The sequence below is a fragment of the Colossoma macropomum genome, unplaced genomic scaffold (genome assembly GCF_904425465.1).
Source record: "Colossoma macropomum unplaced genomic scaffold, Colossoma_macropomum, whole genome shotgun sequence".
NCBI classification, from domain to species: domain Eukaryota; kingdom Metazoa; phylum Chordata; class Actinopteri; order Characiformes; family Serrasalmidae; genus Colossoma; species Colossoma macropomum.
Window position 1 is genome coordinate 18,476,964 of NW_023494801.1, and position 24,355 is coordinate 18,501,318.

The following is a 24,355-nucleotide window of genomic DNA, read 5'->3' on the forward strand; positions in this document are numbered from 1 at the left end:
AGACACTAAACACTAAAAACTGATATTATGTTTAATTGTACTTTATGACCTTTTTGCTTGGAAATGAAATATAAGGGTGGTCGTACTTTCACACATTACTGTACTCCAAATTTTATGTGTTAACAGAAAATGGGCCTGCAAGCCTTTAGTAAATGTCTTTGCTAATGCGTTATTGTAAACATATACATTTTTTGTTCATGAAAACATGCACTTTACATGTTAACACAATAAATCCTGATCTTAGAATTACAAAATTCTGTGTTCAGTTTTAAGATCTGAGCATCAAAGACCTCTGAACATTTAAATCCTAGAATATCTTTAAATAGCCTTTTCCATGATGCGCCAAACATCATAATATAGCTAACAAACAGCCAATTTGGATTAATATAGTTAACACAGATGCAGCCTTTTAATTCTGAGAACTGCATGAAGATGAGGTACTATAGGGAAAGTGTAACCATGTACACTACATGAAGTAGTATGAAGACAGGATTAATCTGTTATGCTGCACTCTCAGATGTTTTTTCATGGGTTCTTTAGTAAAGAAAATGGTTCTACATAGAACCATGAACACATAAAGAGCCCTTTGCACGATTAAAGTGTTCTTTGCATTGGGAAAGTGTTCTTCATCTTGATGGAGAATGTGCTGTAGAACTTTGAAAAGGGTTCTATATAGTACCAAAAAGGGTTCGTCTATTGTTACAAGCTTGACATTATGACTATAGCAAAACCCGTTTTGGTTCTATTTAGAACCCTTTACATATGGTGCCATATAGAACCATGTACAGCACATTCTCCATCAGTCTGAAGAACCTTTCATAATGCAAAGTACACTTTCATCATGCAAAGAGTTCTTGAAGTGTTCATAGTTATAAATAGAACCATTTACTATACTAAAGAACCCCGGAGGAAGCATCAATTATGGCAAAAGCACAAAAGAAAGAATCTCAAAGATGTTGATTTCTCGACGTGTATTTATTTGATTACAAAAATATTAGAAATATTGCTTCTCTGCAGCTGTTTGTGTGTCTCATTGCTGGTTTTCATCTTCACACTCTGCAGTCTCACTGCAGTTACCTCAGCATTCCTGAAATCGAACAATTAAGAAGTTAAACAGCAGCATCACTGACACTTCAAAGAATGATTAAGAACTACGTACATCATTCTTTAACCAGACATTCCATGACGTAATGTTAGATGGCTTTGCTACACAGTAACTGTGAGATTATTACAGTTGCAGACTAGCATTATTATAAGTACATTTGTTTTTTGTAGCAGGCTGAATCCCAACCCAAATTCCTCATAATCTGACCTGCAGGACTTAATGTTTTCTCCAGTTCTTGAACGAGATGTGGATTCTGCCTCATCAGCGCTTGATAAAAAGCAGTTTTTGCTGCACTTCCTTCGGTGTCCAAGGCCTCATACAGCGCTCGCATTTTGTCCTGGGGGGTCTTTTCCGCTTTAATGTTTGCGTATGCCTCTTTACTTAACATCCTCTTTGACAGCAGCTCATCAGCCAATGGCATTACTAAAGAAACACGCTGGATAAGCTCCGTTCTTGTACGGTCCACAAAAACATCTGAGGGGGTGATTCCTTAAATGAGTTTGATATACAGGTTCAGGCATGAAATATTGACATTATTAATAATTTATTATTGGCTCTTTGTTAATTGCATTCAGAAACATTGCTGTTTGCAGTTAGTCTCGGTGTGTAGATAGCATACTTATTACATAGCTTACTTACCATCAACGTCCATGTTCTCCATTCAGTTTCTGTGAAAAAAGATAAACAGACTCAGAGAGCATGCAATTTAATATATTTTGAAGGCAGTAAGCAAAAAGCTGCTTCTGTTTATGGCTCACACAGAGAGAGAGAGAGGAACGAGGTTCTCATAGAAGACTGAACCCAGCAGAATCTGTTTTAGCTCTCACTTTCATTTGGGGGGTGAATGTACCGTCGCCTAATGGGTGTGTCTGATCCTGGTTTGAATATTGAGAATATTTGAATATTGTAGCATCTGCACTCTCTCTCTCGCTCTCTTTCTCTCAGCTGTACTGAGCTGTGTCAGCCTGTTGACCTTAGGTTTCCCAATATTCAAACCAGGATCAGACACATCCATTAGGCGACACTAAATTCACAACCTCCCCCCGCGACTTTACAAACCCAGTTTAGCTGGAGAACCGCGAACATGTCAGCTCTGTGGAAGAGAACAGCCGAACAAAGAAATGAAAGTGAGAGCTAAAACAGATTCCGCGCGGTTCAGTCTTCTGTGAGAACCTCGTGCCCTTCGCTCTGTCCACCACAAACATGCTGTCCTAAACTTAAATCACCTCAACTCTCAGTTTACTCCTTAATCACGGTTTAAAACAATGGAGCAATAAGGTCGATGTTTGTCTTTGGCCTTAGTGAATTGTGACTGATGTTTAAATTAAACTATGGTTAGACCTAAATCTAGGTTTAGGGTTTAGTGCCACCGGTTAAAAACTTTGATTTGATCCATTTTAACGTTAATCCGTCGTTGGGTCGTGTTAGCTACATAATCAACATAACTATGGCTGATAGTGTAAGTGAGATTCATCTACTCACATCTCAAAGCAACAGCACAGCACATTAGAAATACTCTTAAAAAAAGAGAAAAGTTTACCTTATGTGGCTCTGAGGAGTTCAGCAGAACAGTATCCTGACACGGACAGAAACTCGAGTGGAGCTGTTGAACCAGAAAATGTTGAAGACAGATTCTGAGGAATGCAAGGAAGTACAAAGGGGACGGGCAAAGACCTTTGTAGTCCCATTCTGTAGTGGGTTATGCCCATATTAGGAGACTGTGGTTGTGCTCATTCTGTAGTGTATGTTGTGCTCACATTAGGAACTATAGACCACTGTGGTCAGGTCCTCCTTTTGTAGTCGGCAACTCTGGGTCTAAAAGGAATTTCTCTTTGAGAAAAATGAATGGAGTTTTTGAAACTTGCCTCTTTCGCATCCTGTGATAATTAAAATCTTCCAAAGCTGATACGGTTTTTCTTTTCTCGAAGATCACTGGATCCTCTGAATTACGAGGTCGTTAAAGAGTTGAAACACTCGTTACATGTAAACTAAAGCTACTGCACACTGGATTGACATCATTAGACTGGCAGCCTCCTTAATAACTGTGCAAAACAGCACACTTTCTTTACATGGAAATACACTGAGGGCAAAAGAAGCAGGTTTCCCTGTTAAGCTGACGAGTTGCGGTAAGTTACCCTACCGTAGCACATGTTTATATGTATGTTCGTAAAGAAAACATCTATATATAAGTAGGATATTAAGATAATCTAAAACTCTTTATCAAAAAATACTACCAGTGCTAAAACTGAGGCTGAATTTGGCTTCTTGTTCGCGTTTTTACGTTCCACCTTAAATGGTGCAGTTTGGTAATGCCGAAAGGTTGACTTGGACCCCTCAGGCTGAGTAGGTTTTTGAAGCCCTCAAAGTAGCTTTCACTACTGCACCCATATCAAGTATCCATATCAAGGCGTTCTGCAGTACCTCGTGAATTGGGAGGTCTATGGTCCTGAGGAATGCTGTGGGGTTCCGCATGTCCAGGATCTGAGGTTGGTGGAGGCCTTCCATCACCATCATATGGGAAAGCCCACTCCTAGGCCACCCCACATGTTGTTCGTTCAGCCTTCCCACTGGTCAGCGCAGTGGTCATCAGTTTTGACCTGTCCCAGCTTTTGTATATTGCCTGAAGGTTAAATGAGCTCTGATCAGAGATTTTTTCTGATTCTCTGGGTTTCGAGTAATGGAATAGAGGAGAACCAAACGGTCAGAATTATAAGAGGCCTGTGCCGAGATTTTAGGTTTACCAGATTAGAAGAGCTGGAATAAAATGCCATGCACTAAAAAGAATGCTGGTTCTGTGAGAAGCTTTATAGTGGTAGCCTAAACTGATACTGACTAATAATGTTAAAATTCACATCAGTGGTCACCAACCCAGGTCCTGAAGATCTACCTTACTGTGGACTGTAGTTTAAAGCACAACCTGCAACACCTGCTCCCGCTGATACATTTCTTCAGAAGTCCTTGATTGGCTGGATAAGATGCATAAGTGTTGGGTCATGGGCCTTTACATTTACTGCATGTAGCAGATACAGAATGATTTACAGAATGCTTTACTGTCCATTTACATATGTCCATAGCTTATATAAACATGTAAGAATGTATGTCTAAATATACATTCACTGTTTCTTAGTTTCTATAATTCTTAGCATGAACTCAATCAATAGTCACTGGCCCAAGTGTCCTTCGTGCACTCGCGTCCAGACATTTCTGTGCTAAAGAGAAGGGTCACATGACTAGGCCTAAGATTTCCTCAGGGCACAGTAGGTGAATTATGATCATGTGATCCTCTATTGCAGTTGAAGCTATTGAATGTAAAATCCAGTATTTCATCATTGTCACACAAAAAAACTTGTATCTACATGTTTTTTTTTTTTTTACTTTTTTACATAATTTGAAACCACTACTGAACTTTTGCATTGTGTTGACATTTCATGATGAATAGACCAATAAAAATGGTCCAAATTACTTTTTTATTAGGAAAAAGAATCTAGCTACATTAATGTCCATTACAAGTTAATAGGGTTTTTTTCTTTTTCTGTAAAGTTACTATTCTGGATAGATGTGTGGTTTTGTTCCAACAACGGTGACTTTCTCTTACCCATTTTTACTGCATAGATTTCTAAGAATATTGTTCAGTTTAGTGTTTTTGGTTAAGCACTGTGACCTCGTAAATATGTTTAGGCTATTATTACAGAAATTATTACAGAAAACCATGGGGCAGACTAATCTTTGCAGTACTTTTCTGTGATCAAAAGTTCATAGTGTCACTATTCAACTTTTTTTTATCGATCATACAAAGACAAGATCTGTGACAAATTGAAAATTTACTAGTAAAATGATCCACAAATGCTGAGATACTGTCTGTGTTACCACATTAACTTTTGGGAACAGAAAGTGAATTAGGGTCATGTTACCCTCTACTACATTTAAAACTTTTTCATGAAATTCTGTGGGTCTTATCATATAAAATCATTGTTGTAGTGTTCAGTTCAGAAGTGTAAGGTATTCATGTGTCTGATGCATAAAATAAGTACAGAGAGACTCCAGCCCTCTAAAATGTTGATGGCTGATGGTGGCAGAGACTAGCTTTTACAACTTTATAGTGTTTTGTGTTAATATCTTTGAGGTATTTTTTACAGAGATTAACATTTTTATTTCAAGTTGCTGGAATGTGAATATGTTTCGTGTAATTTTTGCTTCATTGCAGATGATTTGCCCTGTTATTTTTCCTTTTCAGTATTGGTGTTAGATTTTTCTTCCTCAAATAGGATGATATTGTCTAATTTTCACAGATAAGCGTTATAGCTCAGGTAAAGCTGTTGTACCTCTTAAAAAACAAAATTCATTGGTGACGGTAATACACTTGCAGAAGAATGAGATGTGATCAGGGAGCCTCACAAGAAGCTTGTCTGCCCTCTTGTGGTGGGATAAAAACTTTGCAGTACTTTTCTATAATCTGAAGTTCACAGAGTCAGTATTGCACCTTTTCTTACATAATATTTACATTAATATAATCTCTTTGCCAGCATCTTTCTGAAAAATCAGATACATTTTTAATTTAATTTAAAATGTTGCTTCTTGATTTTTGCACAATGAAAGTTTATTCCTGTCATGTTTTATAGTTTTTTTCTGTGCTGATGACGATTCATTTTATTCACACAGTCATTTAAGACAGACACTGTTAGCTCTGTGTATGTAAAATGTTATGACTCTGTGTTGAGCTGCTAGTGAGCATTGAGGGGTGAAAGCGGAGGGGTGAGACGACCCCAAAATAGACAGAAATTGCATTTTATAGGTACTGTGAAAAAGGGTTAACCAGTTCCAGGTTTCGAGGTTCTACATGGACATTACAAAGTATATGAGTATAACCATCAACATATAATTGTGCAATATCTCATAATCTTCTAAGACAGGGGTGATAATCATTTCTCCTGGTGAGCCACAGCTCTGAAGATATCTTCCTCTTCTAATGCTAAAGTCAGCCCCCAAAGGTCCTGCTAATTCAGTGATGAGCTGAATAAGGTTTTTATTTGAGGCAGAATGTTCAGAGCCAGTCCTGACCTCCCTGGGGCCCAAAATTATACAAAGGAGCCCTCCTACCTGACCCATGAGACATCTAAACCATCTGCAACTGCCACACAGTCATACCTGACACAGCAGTGCTCCCACGACAATCCTCCCTCCTTTAAAACAGTTTGTTTCATCTGTCAGTCTAAGAATAAGCAGACCTATGCAGAACAGAATGAGGTATGAAACAATATTTATCAATCAATCAATATTTAGTCCTCTACTGACAAACTTAAGCATAGTCCCTGAGCATAGCATGCTCTGGATAAGAGTGTCTGCCAAATGTAAACTTGAAAAAAAAATAAATAAAAAAAATAAATAAAAATAATAATAATAATAATAATAACAATAATAATATTATGAATTTTATCAGCTGCATCAGGCCTATTCAAACTGGCTCCCCCAGATTTCCTTTTATTTTCAAATATAAACTTCTATTTATACTATGGTTATACTATATCATGGCTCAATGTCACTTCATTGCTTTCCATTTTGCATTAGTCCAGAGTTGTAACTAAACCATGACTGAGACACTAGCTAGTTGTCGTCTTGTTGTAAAATATTATGCCCCTGTGAGGAGTGTGTCATCACGCCCATATTTTGTCTGGACTTGGCTGTCTCCACAGAGGTTGCTACTGCAAAATGAGTTTCATTTTGTGCACACGCATAGGAACATGTTTAAACATGAAGCAGTTATCTTTTCTGAACTGCAGTCTGTAAACATCGTTAGCATTCATCAAACATTCATCAAACATAATAAATAGTTGTATTTCACTTTCACAGACTAGAGAGAGATGCACTGCCCAGCTAGGTTAGAGAGACAGACTAGAGAGAGACACATTGCCCAGCTAGGTTAGAGAGACAGACTAGAGAGAGACACATTGCCCGGCTAGGTTAGAGAGACAGACTAGAGAGAGACACACTGCCCAGCTAGGTTAGAGGGACAGACAGACTAGAGAGAGACGCACTGCCCAGCTAGGTTAGAGAGACAGACTAGAGAGAGACGCACTGTCCAGCTAGGTTAAAGAGACAAACAGACTAGAGAGAGACGCACTGTCCAGCTAGGTTAAAGAGACAAACAGACTAGAGAGAGATGCACTGTCCAGCTAGGTTAGAGAGACAAACAGACTAGAGAGAGACACACTGCTCAGATAGGTTAGAGAGACAAACAGACTAGAGAGAGACACACTGCCCAGCTAGGTTAGAGAGACAGACAGTATCAAGAGAGATGCACTGCCCAGTTAGGTTAGTGAGACAGACTGGAGAGAGATGCACTGCCCAGCTAGGTTAGAGAGACAGACAGACTAGAGAGAGACACACTGCCCTGCTAGGTTAGAGAGACAGACGGTATCAAGAGAGATGCACTGCCCAGTTAGGTTAGAGAGACAGGCTAGAGAGAGACACACTGCCCAGCTAGGTTAGAGAGACAGACCGACTAGAGAGAGATCCACTGCCCAGTTAGGTTAGAGGGACAAACAGACAGACAGACTGGAGAGAGATGCACTGTTAGAGAGACAGACTGGAGACAGATGCACCGCCCAGCTAGGTTAGAGAGACAGACAGACTAGAGAGAGATACATTGCCCAGTTAGGTTAGTGAGACAGACAGACTAGAGAGAGACGCACTGCCCAGTTAGGTTAGAAAGACAGATAGGCTAGAGAGAGATGTACTGCCCAGTTAGGTGAGAGAGACAGACTAGAGAGAGACAGTTAAGGTTGATAAACTATTTTCTATGACAGCTAAGAACTGAAACACCACAGTGACTTTAACCTGTGTCACTTTTAGAGTAATCATAGTTATTAAAGTTGACATCTATCAGAGCAGAATGGACATGATGGAGAATATATATGAAAATCAAGGAATTATGGCAGACAACATATCAGATTCAGATAACAGCGAGCACTTATATCAAGACATTTATGCGCATGGAGACAATATAGAATCGTATAAGACGAGCAACAAAAGGAACTCTTGCACAGCAAAAGCAGAGGCTACAGGCTAAAAATACTGAGAAAGTGGACAAAACCTCTCACTCACGTACAGCAGATTATCACTACAGCGGTAAGTTTAAGTCTTTATTGGGGTTTTTCACTAACCCATGTATTTCTATGCTAAATAGCACTAGACCGCAGCGGTGGAGAGAGAACTGAAAATCCAGAGTTAAGTAGAAGTACTGTGACTGTAGTGATAATTTACAAGTAACAGTATTGATAGGTAGGAAATTACTCAGGTAAGAGTAAATAAGCGTGAAAATTATTTGAGTTACTTTTTTGTAGATCTGCAATCACAGTCTGAAAATGTTTAGTTTAGTTGACTTGAGTACATCACTGGAAATAATCTGTACAAACAGAACTAAGACAAAGTATGTTATCACATTAAGAAAAAAACTGACTTGAGACTGATCACAGTACGCTAGTGCACATTTACACATCTTTCTGTGTGCTGTGTAAGGCGACACTTGTATAGAATATCTCTACCATTTAAACAACAACAGCAATTTATTCTGTTTTGATTTTCTTTACAATGATATACAGTGACATACAACCACAAAGGCAGTCAGAAAGAGAGTGAGAGAGAGAGACAGACAGAGAGAGAGAGAGAGAGAGAGAGAGAGAGAGAGAGAGATAGGCTGCATTTTGTGATGAAGCGATGTTGTAGAAACAAAAGTAATTTACAGAGAAAGAGCACACTTTGGTTGTTTGCTGGCTTGGCCACCTACTTTGTCCTGTTCAGTGCATTTCTCTGAGAGAACACACTGGAATTGCTCTCAGTAAAGCGGATTTAGCATGAATGAGCCCACTTTGGCTATCTAGCTAAATTAACTCCTGGAGATTCATGAGTTTAGATTGTCACTGGAGTATTTATAGTGGGCTAATGTCTGACATTAACAACACAGGATATACCATTCTCAGTTATTTTACTTTGTAAAAGAAGGATGAAAAGGCATGTACCGTTCGATTATCATATACTCTCCCACAGTATTTTATCTTTTGTTGGTCAGACTGTCTCTGTTTGGTGATGTTAGAAAACAAGCTTATGTCCAGACCTACAAGTGAACCTAGATGTGTCCTCTGAGTTTCATATCTTTGGTAATGGTAAAATTGTGAAAAATCTGACTTTTTTGCCTTACATCATGTACCCCTCCACCGAGGATTTAAAATGACACTTTTGAGGCCAAAATGTCATAAAACGTGACAGATATTTCTGACTTTCAAAAATTCTTGAACGTGCAGTCTATAATCAACTGTCTCTCTTTCTCACGCAGAACGAGCTCCAGGACCCCAACCAGTCTGGCTTCAAACCAGCGCACTCAACAGAAACTCTTATAGCAGTGACAGAGAAGCTCCAGTCAGCAAGATCAGCCAGTATGTCATCTGTCCTGATTCTTCTTGACCTCTCAGCAGCTTTTGACACGGTCAACCACACAATCCTTCTGGACGTCCTCACCAAACTTGGAATCACTGGCTCTGCGTGGAAGTGGTTCAAGTCCTATCTGGAGGATCGCTTTTATCAGGTAACATGGAGAGGGTCCACATCCTCTCCATGCAGGCTCTCCACTCGTGTCCCACAAGGCTTGGTGCTAGGTTCTCTTCTCTTTTCTCTGTACACTAGCTCTCTTGGCAATGTAATATCATCTCATGGCTTCTCTTATCACTGTTATGCTGATGACACTCAACTAATGCTTTCTTTCTCACCCTCTGACACACAGGTTTCCAGTCGGATCTCGGCATGTCTGTCTGACATCTCTTCATGGATGGCAGCTCACCACCTGAAGCTCAATCCTAGCAAGACTGAGCTACTATTCATCCCTGCAACTACAGGTCCTCATCATGATCTTGCCATCTCATTCGAGAACTCTCTGATTGTCCCGTCAGCAGAGGCAATTAGTCTTGGTGTGGTTCTGGATGGCCAGTTATCGTTCTCGACTCACATTGCGAACCTAACTCGGTCATGCAGATTTTTGCTGTTCAGCATCCGGAGGATCCGACCCTTTCTCTCTCGAGAGGCCACCCAGGTGCTAGGGCAGTCTCTTGTCATCTCAAGGCTTGACTACTGCAACTCGCTCTTGGCTGGTCTTCCGATGCAGGCCATCAGGCCTCTGCAACTCATCCAGAATGCAGCAGCAAGACTCATCTTCAATCTCCCTAAGTTCAGCCACGTCACCCCACTGCTGCGCTCCCTTCACTGGCTTCCTGTAGCTGCACGCATCAGATTTAAAACCCTTATGCTTGCCTACAAAGCCAAAAATGGACCAGCCCCTCCCTACTTGATGGCAATGGTCAAATCTCGAACTGTACCACGAGCCCTTCGAGCTTCGAGCACAGCTCGGCTTGACCCGCCATCCTTCAAGGCGCGTGGAAGGCAAGCATCTAGACTGTTCTCTGTGTTGGCACCCAGGTGGTGGAACGAACTCCCACTGGCTGTCCGTACAGCAGAGTCTCTCGCTGTCTTCAAACGCAGACTGAAGACACACCTGTTTATTCAGCACTTAAATGAGCACTAAATTTAGTATTGATTGTGATGTATTGTACAGCACTTATGTATTGTATTGCACTGTTCTGTGTTTAACTCTGTCCCTTTTTCACTAGGTGTCAATGACCTTCTGATTCTAGCAGTATCTGAGCTTAGGACTGGCTTTCTCTCTAACCTATTGGTAGCTAGTGAAGATTCTTTCTCTGGATAGACAAAGCACTTTTTGTAAGTCGCTCTGGATAAGAGCGCCTGCTAAATGATGTAAATGTAAATGTAAATGTAGATATCAGGCACTATAACCATTTCATGTAATAACTTTGTGTGAGGGACTTTTAGAGGCATTAAACTTGTCAGATGTTCGTATCAAAACCAATGTGAAAAGTTCTTGGCAATTTCTCCAGGAAAAAAAAAAAAGAAAATATTAAAAATTGGTGAAATTCCCCTTTAATTGATCCTTACTGAGAAGTTTGAGAAGTCAAGTGGCTGTTCTGTGATGCTGGGTTCTCTCTTCCTGCAGCCTGACTGTATTATCCTGGTTATAAAATTAAAAATTGTGTTTAATTTTGATCTTGTTTGCATCCAACACATGGACAGATTGTGATGTCCATTTGAGATTTTTTAAATAATCTAAAATAAAGATTAGTTAAAAAGACTAGATCCAGGTTCCATCTTAGTCAATTCTTTCCTCTTAAAGGGCAACTCCACAATTTTTTTCAAAATTTCTACATAATTAAATGGTTTAGATGTAAAGAAGAAGTCATTCAGAGCATTATTGTGTAAAATGTTTTGTTTTAGAAAAACATACAGAGTCACAATTATTCACGGTGGTGGTGATAGGAACCCGACGTCCACCTTTAAAAACTCCTTCACAGAAAGTCATTACATAAAATGGTTATGAATATGTTGCCTGATGTCTGAGACATTGGTTTATGATAGTTTTGCGGTAAAGTTTCAGCCGAAATGTCTTGTTAATCGATTTTTTTGTAATCCATTTATTGTGGAGGGATACGTGCAGGGCATTGTAAGGTGAAATAGTCCTCCAAAAAACGTATTTTTATAGATTTTCTGTTACTGTAACATCAAAATTAAACATAAAAACTCAAAATACATGTGTAGGTTCACTGGTGGTTTTGGAGGGTAAATAAAATGGCTCTCTTTGTGTTATACACATGGCAACCCCTGGTTCCCATTACCACCACTGTAAAGAAATCAGAGTCTGTAACTTTCTCTGCAGTAAAGCATTTCAAACCACTCTGAATGACGTTGTCAGAATTATGGAAAATTAAAAATAAAAAATCGTTGGATTTGCCCTTTAAGATTTCATGTGAACTAAAAGTTGCCTGGGTGAATGAATACTAAAATGAACTCTTAGCCGTTTTTGCTTTAAGGACTTTAAGAAATGCATTGTTAGAGAAACATCTCTGGGTTTGACCATCTTTATAGTCAGCTTTCGTTTCAGATCTTGTGATGACGTGGTAAGACTTCCGAGGCATCCGCACGGAGTCATTTTAAAGAAGAGAAACGTTTGTGCTGGCCTGAAGATGGCCTCGACTTTCTGGACTCTAAGTCTATATAGCCAAGAGCTAAAACGGCGTTGAACAGCTGACTAGCTGCTCGGCTCAGCTCACATTCCGCTCATCAGTGTTTTCCAGCGGTGCTGGAGGGCGGAGTGGGCGGGGCTAAGTGGGCGCTCAGCGATTGGCTGTCAGTAGAGGATCGTCGCTCTGCTATTGGACGGACACGCTGTCTTAGAGAAGTGCAGGATTTGCCAACAGGACTGAAGTTCATATCAGGTTGGCGCTGTGCTGCTGCTGTATTCCTCGAAACTAGCCTTCGGGTCTCGGAGACCTCTGACAGTTGCTGTATCTGTTTTTTAGCACGTGATTCCCAATGAATATCGAGGACGAGAAGCCGAAATATGGTGAGTTAGCCTGTTTACCAGAACAATTGGCATGTAAGGTTACTTGTGTACTGGCCGTAAACGAGCCTTCAGATCCACCGTTTCTTTAAGTTTACAGTTAGCCAGCCTCACTGCTGAGCAAGAAGTGGGCGGACCGCCGTTAGTTGTTGTTTTCTCCTGCCCGATTTGCTGTTTTGGTTTGCTTGTAAGGTCAGCCTCAGTCGTTGGAGATTTCTTCTACGTCTCTAAACAAATATATATTAATGGTTCACCGACTCGAGACAGAGTCCAGCACCGTTAGTTTCGGTTGAGTTAGTCAGATAACGTTACGCCTGTTTTGCACCAACGCCCAAGCTGGAACAGGCCGAGACCGTTAAAATGGGGAGTCGGCATATATTTCAAAACGTCTGCATAATTAAATCTTTGAGATGTAAACCAAGTTATTCAGAGTGGTTTGAGGTAAAATCTTTCATTTGTAGAGAAATATAGTTACCCACTCAGATTGGAACCAGGGGCCGCTATGGCTACAACGCGAATACAGCCACTTTATTTACCATCCAAAACCACCAGTGAACCTCCACCTGTCCTCTGAGTTTAATATGTAATGTTGTTGATGGAAAAATAATTATAAATCTGAAAAGTTATCTTTGCGGACTGATTTGCTTTATAACATCTGTCATGTATCCCTCCACTATGAATAGGTTAAAATAAATTGAATAAAATACGTTTTAGGTCGGAATTGTATCCCAAACTACTGTAAAACAAGGTAATGTGTCGGACACCAGGCTGAGCCTTCATAACCCTTTCATGTAATAACTGTGTGAATGAGCTTTTAGAGGCATGGACACTTCAGACGCCTAGTTCCCATCACCACCACTATGAACAAGTCTGACTTGGTAAGCTCCTCTAGAACGGAGCATTTCAGACCAAACCACTCTGAAAGACTTTGTTTGCATCTTAACCCTTTAATTTTGCAGAAAATTTGGAAAGCGGGTGGAGCCCCCCTTTAAATCTGTGACCTATGTAAGTCCTTGTCTTGTCGTAACGAAGATTTAGGTTCCAGTGTTAATTAAAAACCACGTTAACGTTGGTTTGTTATGATGTATTTGGGGCGTCTGATAGGATCATCACAAAATACAGTAACTACTGGCTGACAGTGCTTCAGCCAAAGTGAGTGACTGTTAGAACAATTAATCATTTTTAAATCCTAGACTATTCTTTTATTTCCCTGCAGGCTATTGTTTGCCCTTTGTCATAAAAGACAGCTGGTAGAAATAAGTAAAGATGTGCAATGATATGGGAGTCATATCTGTATTGAAAGATGTTTTATTTAAAATAAAATGGCATCGGACTGATATTTAGACTAATTCATATTGACACATATTTCAAACAGATTTTTCAGGTTTTTTGTATGTTTTGGTGATACTTGGCTGATACTAGTAAATCTATTTTTTGTTTACTGTATTTTTAACCATACAGAAAAATGTTTATGCTAATTCAGGTGAATATAGTCCTCATTTCTACATTTTAAACATGTTTATGTATTGGCACTGACAGATACGTAAATAAAAAAAACAAACAAAAAAAAAAACAGCATCGGCCTACAAATCCCATATCGGTGCATCCTTTGAGATAAGACATAACTTGATGATACAGTAAACAGTGCCATCTCTGGAATGCATTTAGGTTTAGCTAACTAAAGTGAGTGTAGTGAGTGCATGAATGTTGCTCGTATTTGCCACAGTGAACGTCCTTGGCTTCATAGTGGTATCATGGCTTAAACATCTAGGGCTCTTTCTCTGCTATGCTGCTGACTCCCCTGAGAATCATCGTTCAAAAAGAGGAATGCTTTCTGGTGAGACACAGAGCTGAAAGAGATGGATTAAACCTAGTAATTGCAGTACCCATGATGCCAGTTTCCCTGACATGGATTAAGCCTAATCTTGGACTAATGTTCAGTGTCAACAGAGAATTACCATTGAAAATTCTTTTTGGTTTAGGTTTAGTGTTTAATCTATGTCTGGGAAACTGGTCTCATTGACCAGTTACCCTTTATAATCCATTTTAGTTTAGGTTTAGGCCTCAGCTGTGTCTAGGAAACTGCCTTTGCAAGCACATTTTTTTAATCTTTCCTGTGAATCTGCTTCCTTGCGACTTTTCCAGGAAAACAATGCTACCACATTTGGAGCATGTTGTTCACTGTAACCCAGTTTAGTCAATTTATCCATCATCCAGATTAAACCAGACTAGTAGTATCCATGGTTCAGTTTATTTGTTAGTTGGTACGGCAAAATTTGGACAACCATAGTTATTTCCTTAGTTGATATTGGTGCCTTGGATTTCTCAGGTATGTGCTTTCCAAGCTGAGCACTGTTTTCCACCGCTTGTTCTCAGATGTCCCCCCAATCCCAGCTCTTCTGTGATGTGTTGTGAGTAGTAAAGCTGGGTGATGTACTGTTTGTACTGTGATATTGATGTACTTGATCTTGCATTTCAGTGATATTTTAGCTATATTTTTGGCAGTATATGTGATAGATAATGAACTTTATGCCCATAAAATATTTAATATAAATGTTTGTTGTGAGTGAAACAGAGACTGCATTTTTGAGAGTACAACATTTTACGGCATCCACTCTGCTCACTTTTGCATATTGTCCGTTCTGGAGAAACAGCATGGATCTAATTCATTAGATTAGTGTAAATGAGTGTCATAAGGTGTGTATGATCCTTGTTGGTTGTGTGTTCGAGTTAGTTTTGTTTTTCCAGACAGTTTTTCCAACAGTTCTTAAGTTTACTGTTTTAGCTAGTTATTATATACCTTGTAGCTCCTGTGATTAATGCTTAGCTTTAGCATTTTGTACACCACACCTAAAATACAGGTCTTCCTATTAGTCATGTATTCATCCTTCTTACATTTTCAAAAGACTTTGCTGATTGGGTGGGCATTAATGCATTGTATTATATCGTGAAGCGGCAAACTATCACAGCTAGGGCTGAGTATTGAATTCTGTACTACACATTATGCTTTGTTTCATCCCAACAAGTGTATTAGAACCTTGGAGCTTATAAACGTGTAAGTCTCTGTTTCCTTGAGTCCATAAGGTTTTATAAACTTTAGCAATATCAATATGGTGTCCTTAAAAACGAACATGAACTTGGAGTTCTTTTTTTGATACAGTATAGTAAAAATATGTAAACAAAGGATTTCCAACTCTGCGTTCAAACCTTTTGTGTTCAGTTTTCTTTTTGTGTATATCTGTTTCAGAAGAACTCCACCCTAGCCATTCCCACAGTGTGCATACTCTGACTAACGTGGTACTAGCTAGAATACACCATAGAGTCTATGAAATTAGATCTGGGCTCTTTTTCATTCAGGCTGCTAGGACTGTGCTTTGGTTCCGTTTTGTGCCACCAAGCGCATGTGCAGCTGTTTCACATTAGGGGTGGTGGCCTTTTTCCGGATTTCTTCTCGATAAGTACAGCAAACATGCTTTCAACTGTAAACCTTCTTCTGCATAGTGAGAACAATCGTGGAGTAAACACTGAACACAGTTGGCTATTCCCATTTTTATGCGGTTTGCATGTTTTTGGTATGAAATGTAAGTGAAACTCCTAAGGTGCATTCCAATCGTAGCTCTCTGCAAACCTGCACAGGGTATTCAGACATTATAAGGGTGATTACAAACCACAGGGAGTGAAAGTTTCGTTGGAAGGGAAATTCAAACTGCACAGGGAGTAGTGAACAATGGTTTATCACTTTACAGGAAGCTGCAGGAACGTTTACCCATCAGTCATTGCTGGTCTTTGGAGGGTCTGTGTTTTATTATGACGCTGCAGGACGAATGAAGGTATTTATTAGCTGAGGTTCCCTTAACTGACATTCAGTGCTCAAGTGTGTAGGGAACATAACAGTACTTCTTAGGGACCCTGCAGAATGGAATGCAGCTTTAGGCCCAATCCCATTTCTTCTTTTTACCCCTACCCCTTGTTTTCGAATGTCACCCTAACCCCTTTGAACTGAGTTACAAGGGGTAGTGGTTGAAATCTTACCCTACAAAATGGGACCTTCAAATAAAATTAAAAAAAAAAAAAAAACGCTTTATTAACAGCTACTAGCGGTGCTCTGTATGCGACCCGGCCCGACTTCAGTGATGGCAGAGAAGGGAAAAGTTCAGCGACCTCGCTACATTTAGGGCATCATATCCTTTCAAAGAGGGGTATAAGACAATTATTTATTATCACCCACTGCTAATTCGTTGGTGATACGAAGCTGAAGTCAGCTATTCACCAGCTTCTTGTCCGAATTTTCCCGTTCCATCTTAAATGGTGCAGCAGTTACATTCTGGCGCTTCAGGCGTCAGCACTGCTGGACTATTTAGGTGGAACGGGAAAGTTAGCTGGCTAGCTACTGAGACATTAGCATGCTATTAGCGATTGTTTTGTGCTTGTAATGAAGAAAATGACCATAATATATTGAAACGACACTAAACTAAGATAAAACAATGGTTATCGGAATTTTTTTAATGGAGAAAATACTTATATTTGTGGGTTTCTTTGGTTGCTTGCGCAGCCATCTTGCCAGTTTTTATTTTTTTCTCATAACGCTCCGTTTGGAGTGTGTCTCTGAAAAACCTCCGTTTGGAAGGTCATATAGCCCTAACACTTCACGCTACCCCTCCATCTCAACAAAAATCGGGACACCCTACCCCTAGACGTGAACGCGCAAAACAGAGGGCTAAGGGCGAGGTGTGAAATGGGATTGGGCCTTAGTCTGACCTAAATTCTGGCACAGATGGTCTTTATGCTCTGTGTTGGAGATATACGTCTGTGATTGGTTTAGCTTAAAGGGAACTTTCAGGAAATTCTCAATGAATTTATTCTGTTGAATCACAGTGAACAGGAAAAGTGCTAACAAAACAAACTGTGAACTAAAGTTACTTCCCAAGTGATAGGCCATTGGAAAAAGTTCTCCTATTATGACCTCTCGGTTTCTACAGTGTCTCGCACTGTACAACAAATTGTTGAAGAAACAGTCTAGTTGAGGTACCATTTTGCACACATTTACAGTGTAGTAGTAAGCATATTTCTTCCTGAGGTACTCTCCAGTGGCCGTATTACAGAAACTTCAGTCTGAAATCTTATCTGTTTAGTCACCACGACAACTTCAGTTAAGACTTAAGCTGCTATTACAGAACAACAGTTCCTAAATTCATAATCTGATCCGAACTCCAGATAAGAAAAGTGTTGCACAAACATCCTTTATCTACATCGAAAACTGTGCTTTGACTTGTGAGGGTTTGTTTTCTAACAGTGTTTAAAAATCCCAGAAACTGCAGACATGATCTCCACCACGCCCTCTTAAAAGACCTTTTAGATTTTTCCACTAAATCTTATTAGGAGGCAGTACACATGTGCAATAGTAACAGGAAATGCATCATCAACCAGGAAATTGCTTCAGCTGGCATGGTGGACATGAAATGGCTCTTTATTTTCACAATCTCCTGCCATTCTTTGTTATACAGTGCAACTGCAATGAAATAGTGATGTGCATTAACTTCATTTGTGCTTTTAATGTTTTTGACCATATATTAATGTTTCATTTTGCTTATTTTGAGAGCTACTCTGAGAATGGTCTGGCTGCAGACATGCACTCTCAGCCTGACATGCGCCGCCAGCCTTTTAATGACGTCAGTGCACGCTCTACCACGACAGTGTTTTTGTTGGTTTTATGAGGAAAAACAGCGAAACACGAACTGCTGGGCAACAAGAGTTACACTAAATGTATATTACCGTTGCCATACTGGTAATAAGGTAATTAAATATGGAAACTTTTTCAAAATAAAACGTACCACGACTAAAGACATGAATGTTGGGTTTATTCGCAGAAAAACTACTGAAACGGAAATGAAAGTCAAGCTGAAGACGATGAGAACCGGTTGTCAAAAACCGTAATATTGATTAAATTAGAACTCATTAAGGATTCTTGGAGGTTGTGACAATGTACAGTCAACGTAGTAGTTTACTTTTGCTGTCTCGTCAACGTCGTCACAACCTCCTAGAAAATTGTCAGACAACGTTCACAACTTTCAGAGGAATTACATTTCAGCGTTGTGCCAATGTAGAGAGCATCAAGCAGACAACGCTGTGGGCACTAAAACACTACGTTGTCACAATGTAACGGTGTTTGCAGCGCCGTTAGGAATAAAACCTGATGGTTTTGCTTCCTAACGGGAATTGATGGTTACTGTTAGAGGCCATTAGGAAACGATCAAATGTATCTGGAATCAGTCCAAAAAACACCTGATTAAACGATCAGAATCCTTTACACTGTGATATCAACCCATCAGGAAAACACAGAATACCATTAGCGACTACTGAAAACCACCAGGAACCAGCAGACACTTTTAATGGGTTCGATGATGTTTTTCAGCAGGGAGGTACATTAAATGTAACTCTCTAGCCGTGTTATGGCCGAAAAATGGATTAAGTGATGATATCGCTAAGCAGCAGCAGCAAAAGTTAATGTGCCATTGAGCCGCTTCTGCCATTGTGGCAGAGAGTGCATGTGCACGTGACGTCGCTGGGGCTGAGAGTGCGTGTCTGCAGCCAGACTCTATTGGGCTACTCTAGACAACACCAGCGAACCAGCTAGCTAGCATCCTTGCTGGGTCTGCTGTCATGTTAACGGGTACAAAAGGTAGATTAAATAAACAATCGGAGTGATTTATTGTGAAGCAGAGTATATAAAGATGTATTCCATTAATATTCAAATCAGCAGTTCATGGTTTTTGTAACTGTAGGTGACCTCAACATGTTAGCATGGCATGAAGTTGCACAGGAATGTTGTGCACATAAACATTTGCTTTAATTAGTAGTTCAGTTGCGAGTGAATAGAAATTGTAAACCAGGGAACTTGATCACAGCTGAAATATATAGTTATGTTTATTTCTTTCACATTAGACATTAAAGTTTACATGTCTTGTGATGAACCTCAGCAAATACTGTTTAATACAGTTTGTGAATTTAACATGTATTGTCATGTAAAACCTTTACACAGTGTAAGTAATTGTGCTGTGAATACAGAAGGTACTATTAACTCCTAACATCCTAGCTCTTATCTGTTTTGTCACCATAACAGCTTCAGATAGGACTGAATTTAGAACTTTTTTTCTCGACATTCATTTGACTTTCATTTCTCTGTTAGTGAGATTTTGGAAATGTCATTGAACGAATAAAATGTAGACACTCTAATAAACACTATGGGTCATTGTCACAATATTTATAACCTCCAGTTTGTTGCACTTTAGTTTTTTTTAGCTTTTTTTTTACATCGGTAACGGCAGCTGTTTAACTAACTAACATTTTCACATTATTTTGATTACGTGTTTGTTTCAGTTATGTGTGTTGGTTCATCGTTGGTTGCTTGGTACAAGGCATATCAGTTGATTATCGACCTTGATCGAGTTTAAGATTTCTTTAATTGAGATAAGAGGCTATAAGATACAGTTCTTAATGGACTGGATGGAGCTGCATCACTCCGTAGCCAAGTAGTGGGGGGCTTCATATCCCTAGCTAATGCTTAGCACTGGACATGGTGACCTTTGTCTTGTGTGTGGCTGCTCCAGAGCATCCCCTGTAAACAGGTCCTGTAACAGACAGGTCCTGTGTTATCACAGTAATGCAGCCTTGAAGTGTCCTTCAGTATCCCCTCTTCCAAGTGTGGTCAGCCAGGGGCCAGGCAGCTCCCTGTGCAAAGCAGGGGTGTTAGCTGGGCCTGTAAGGATCTGGGGCTCAGCCCAGTTCATTGTAGAATTGTTTTGGAATGTCCTGCCCAGAATTGTTTTTATTAACCAGTAAAATGTGCAGTTGCTACTTTTATGTAATATCAAACTAACATGCAGTGAATAGTAACGTTGACTGGCATGTCTTATGAACAGAATTGTTTTCCCAACAATGCCGTTCTTAAAGTTGTCTGAAAAAAAAAATGCTTTAACCTGCCTTTTATTTTACTTAAAAAAAGAGTTAACAGAATGTGACACAATGACGTTCAACAATTAAAGCAGAAGTTTACTTACTATTCTAAGTCAAAATGGTTGTTTTACAGTGTGGTACATTTGCCTTTTTTTACAGAAATTTCATTCATTTTTACACAAATTTCAAAACGGACAATGTTACTTTTTTGCTTGTTGCTTTCAGAGTAAAAAGGCTAAAAGAATCAGAATTCGCATAAAAACTCGTTTTCTCTCTCTCTCTCTCTCTCTCTCTCTCTCTCTCTCTCTCTCTCTCTCTCTCCTTTCTTTCTTTCTTTCTTTCTTTCTTTCAGATGATGGGTAATCGTTTTAGTGTGAAATGTTAGTGTTAAAACATTCTTGGCTGGTTAAAAATATTCAGGATTATAGAAGTCCTTGGAGAAGCCCAGACCAGGCGACGCCCCTGGTGAAGAATGCTTCTTTCCTATACAAAGTACTCCTAGCCAAGAAAGAAACTGCCTCCCCTGCCTGACACACACACACACACACACACACATCTGCACTGCTCAGACTATGTCACAAACTTCCTTACACATTCTGTTGGTATTGCTTTTCCGGGGAGATTATACAAGCTGTGTATGCACAACTGGATGCCTGTGTCATCAGTGGGTGCACCTTAAAGTAGCTGAATAACTTTAGGGGTTTGACACGCCTTTTGTGTAGCCACTCACTTAAAGAAGTATCCATGATATTTTTTTAACTACAACCCCAATTCCAAAAAAGTTGAGACGCTGTGTAAAATGTAAATAAATGTAAATAAAAACAGAATGCAATGATTTGCAAATCCCATAGACCCATATTTTATTCACAATAGAACATAGAACAGACCAATTGAGGAGACCAATTGCTGTAGTTTTGAAAGTGAAATGTGTTCTCGTTCTTGTTTGACATAGGATTTCAGCTGCTCCACAGTTGGGGTCTCCTTTGTCGTATTTTTCTTTTTATAATGCGCCAAATGTTTTCAGTGGGTGGCAGGTCTGGACTGCAGGCAGGTCAGTTTAGCACCCTAAGTTTTTTACTATACAGCCATGCTGTTGTAGTAGGTGCAGAATGTGGTTTTACACTGTTGCTGAAATAAGCAGGGCCTTTCCTGAAAAAGACATTGTCTGAATGTCTGAACGTATGTTGTCAAAACCTGTATATTTCGTTTAGCATTAAAGGTGCCTTCACAGATGTGCAAGACACCCATGTCATGTGCACTAATGCCCCCCCATACCATCATGGATGCTGGCTTTTGAACTGTATGCTAATAACAAGCTGAATGGTCTTTAGCCCAGAGGACACAGTGTCCATTATTTCCAATTCCAAAAAGAGTTTCAAATTTTGATTAATTGGACCACAGGACACTTTTCCACTTCGCCTCAGTCCATCTTAAATGAGCTTGGGCCCAGAGAAGTTGGTGGTGTTTCTGGATCCTGTTTATATATGGTTTCTTCTTTGCATGATACAGCTTTAACTAGCATTTATGGATTGCAGGGCGAACTGTGTTCAAGGACAATGATTTCTGGAAGTGTTTCTGAGCCCATGCAGTGATTTCCAGTAGAAAATCATGCCTGTTTTCAATGCAGTGATGGCCTTGTCCCTTGCGTATAAGGATTTCTCCAGATTCTCTGAATCTTTTGATTATATAATGTACGGTAGATGGTGGGATATCCAAAGTATTCACAATTTTATGTTGAACATTTTTCTGAATTTTTTTTTCACAGTTTTTAGACGCAGTTTTTCACAGATTGGTGAACCTCTGCCCAACTTTGCTTCTGAGAGATTCTGCCTCTCTAAAATGCTCTTTTTATACCCAGTCATGTGAGTTAGTTGCAAATTGCTCCTCCAGCTTACTTTTCCAGCCTTTGTCGCCCGTCCCAACTTTTTTGAGATGCGTAGCTGCCATCAAGTTCTAAATGAGTTAATGTTTTCCATGAAATGGTAAAATGTCTCACTTTCAACATCTGATATGTGTTCTATGTTCTATTGTGAATAAAATATGGGTCTATGGGATTGGCAGATCATTGCATTCTGTTTTTATTTACATTTATTTAAATTTTACACAGCGTCCCAACTTTTTTGGAATTGGGGTTGTAGTTGCTGACATGAAACTGAACAACACTGAGTGAATGGAATAAGTCCGCAAAACATTGTCAGAAGGTATATGAGCGTGAGTATGGAATATTAAAATATCTGAGCTGAGAATGCACTTTAATTACAGTAGTCTTGCCTTAAATCTCAGTAAAGAAACCATGTGACTTGTGACAGTGCAATGACAGTGCAATTAAACCAATGGGTTATAACTTAGCTTAGCGTTAGCTTAGCGTTAGGATAGCTGCGGTTTAGAATTTAATCCTGAATGGGTCACATGGGTTCTTAAACCCTTTAGCTGTGTCCCTGAAAGCTGCCATTTAAAGCACACCTGTGGTTTAAACTAAACCCAATTGCTGTGTAATTTAAAATTACAGATCTGTCACTAGATGTCACTGTAACCAAGGTTTATTTTAAACCTACTGAAGGCGTTTTTGTCATTTGTCAAGATTTTTGTCATCAATACCCATTTTCAGCTCAGATACTCCAAGTCTAGGTCTATATACCTTCCATTACAGTGTTTTTTTTTTCTTCTACATTTCATGTTTTAATTAGATGCTTTATTGCTCAATTAAACACACATTTGAGGTGCATCTTAGCGAACACTCATTATTAATGTCCCCACCCCCACATAATAAAGAAAGGGGTCCGTGTGCAGTATTGAAATGGTCCAGCTGTGCAGCTTATTCTGAGCGTGAGACACAGGGCTGGTCCCAGTCAGTTGCGAAATTATGGATCACTACATGAGTAACAGTGATGTTATTTGCCATCTGTGTGCTGGTTTGCAGTCCAATGGTGAGGCAATCAGAGTAGCTCGCTGAGACGCAGAAAGCCTGTTCAGTACAGCAGCACGCTTTTAGTTTCTGTTGAATCGTAGCTCCACGGGTAAAGTGGGCCTTTTGGAAAGAGACAACAGGTACCAGGAGTAGCCTCGCTCTTTGTGCAGTACTCCACTGTTGGCCCCTTCTTTGAGTCGAGTCATTCTGTTCACTCGTTGTTCATTTTCATGTTAGCTTATCATTTAAAAGTACCACGAAAACTTCTTTGAGTGAGTGGCCACCGGGCTTTAGTTGATGCGTTTTATATTATGTGTAGCTTAGAAATAAAACGCAGTAATGTCCAGTGACCTGCACAGACTTTGTGTAATGTACATTGCTTTGTTAACTTAGGCCTGAAACAGTAAAAGGCTGTTGTGTGCTGTAAGTGTAAATGAACTGAAGGAAAACGGTTTGAAGTTTTTGATCATTGAATTAAAATTTAAAATTTAAAAAATTTAAAATGGTTCTATATAGAACCAAAAAGGGTTCTCTGTTGTTACAAGCTTGACATCATAACAGAACCCTTTTCGGTGATGTATAGAACCATTTTTAAAAAGGTTCTGTGTAGAACCATATACAGCATCCATCCATTTGAAGAACCATTTCACCATGCAAAGAACAATTTAAGCATGCACATGGTTTTTGAGTCATAGTTCTATATTGACAAACCACCTTTTTTTAAGAATTATATGGGGTGAAAATTCATGATGATATATTTATACTGATACATTTGAAAGTTTTCATACAGCACGACAGAGTATGTCCTGCAGTGTTTTATGTTGTTTTGTGGCTGATGATTACTCACCACTGCCCTCTGGTGTTAACAAATATCAAATAAACAAACATCACCGTCCAGATAAGTTAGAACTTTTATTTATAGTTTTTGGTAGAG

The 24,355-nt window shown here is 39.5% G+C and overlaps 2 protein-coding genes across 3 annotated transcripts in view; one reads left to right on the forward strand and one right to left on the reverse strand.

Moving 5' to 3' along the window:
* Positions 1-956: 956 nt before the first annotated feature.
* Positions 957-2,772, reverse strand: LOC118821291 (NACHT, LRR and PYD domains-containing protein 1b allele 3-like). Of its 2 annotated transcripts, none has more exons than XM_036589840.1 (4): positions 2,646-2,772; positions 1,745-1,773; positions 1,313-1,579; positions 957-1,087 (listed from the first exon to the last, which is right to left on the reverse strand). In XM_036589840.1, exons 2-4 carry the CDS (start codon positions 1,764-1,766, stop codon positions 1,074-1,076), a joined length of 303 nt encoding a protein of 100 aa, XP_036445733.1. In that variant the 5' UTR covers positions 1,767-1,773; positions 2,646-2,772; the 3' UTR covers positions 957-1,073. The 2 variants fall into 2 exon arrangements, with proteins under 2 accessions (XP_036445733.1, XP_036445732.1); XM_036589839.1 differs by having other exon boundaries at positions 1,313-1,594; positions 2,646-2,768.
* A 9,625-nt stretch (positions 2,773-12,397) lies between these two features.
* The window catches only part of LOC118821670 (choline transporter-like protein 2), a 50,943-nt gene continuing 38,985 nt past the window's right edge, over positions 12,398-24,355 (forward strand). The window contains exon 1 of the mRNA XM_036590391.1: positions 12,398-12,563. Coding sequence (XP_036446284.1) covers positions 12,533-12,563 — 31 coding nt within the window. The 5' untranslated portion in view covers positions 12,398-12,532. The remainder of the gene's footprint in view (positions 12,564-24,355) is intronic.

Coding starts and splice junctions, on each gene's coding strand:
- LOC118821291 (XM_036589839.1), bottom strand. CDS start 1,766: ATGGAGAACATGGACGTTGATG. Junction 1,595..1,744: donor GGAGAACATGGACGTTGATG/GTAAGTAAGCTA, acceptor AACTCATTTAAG/GAATCACCCCCTCAGATGTT.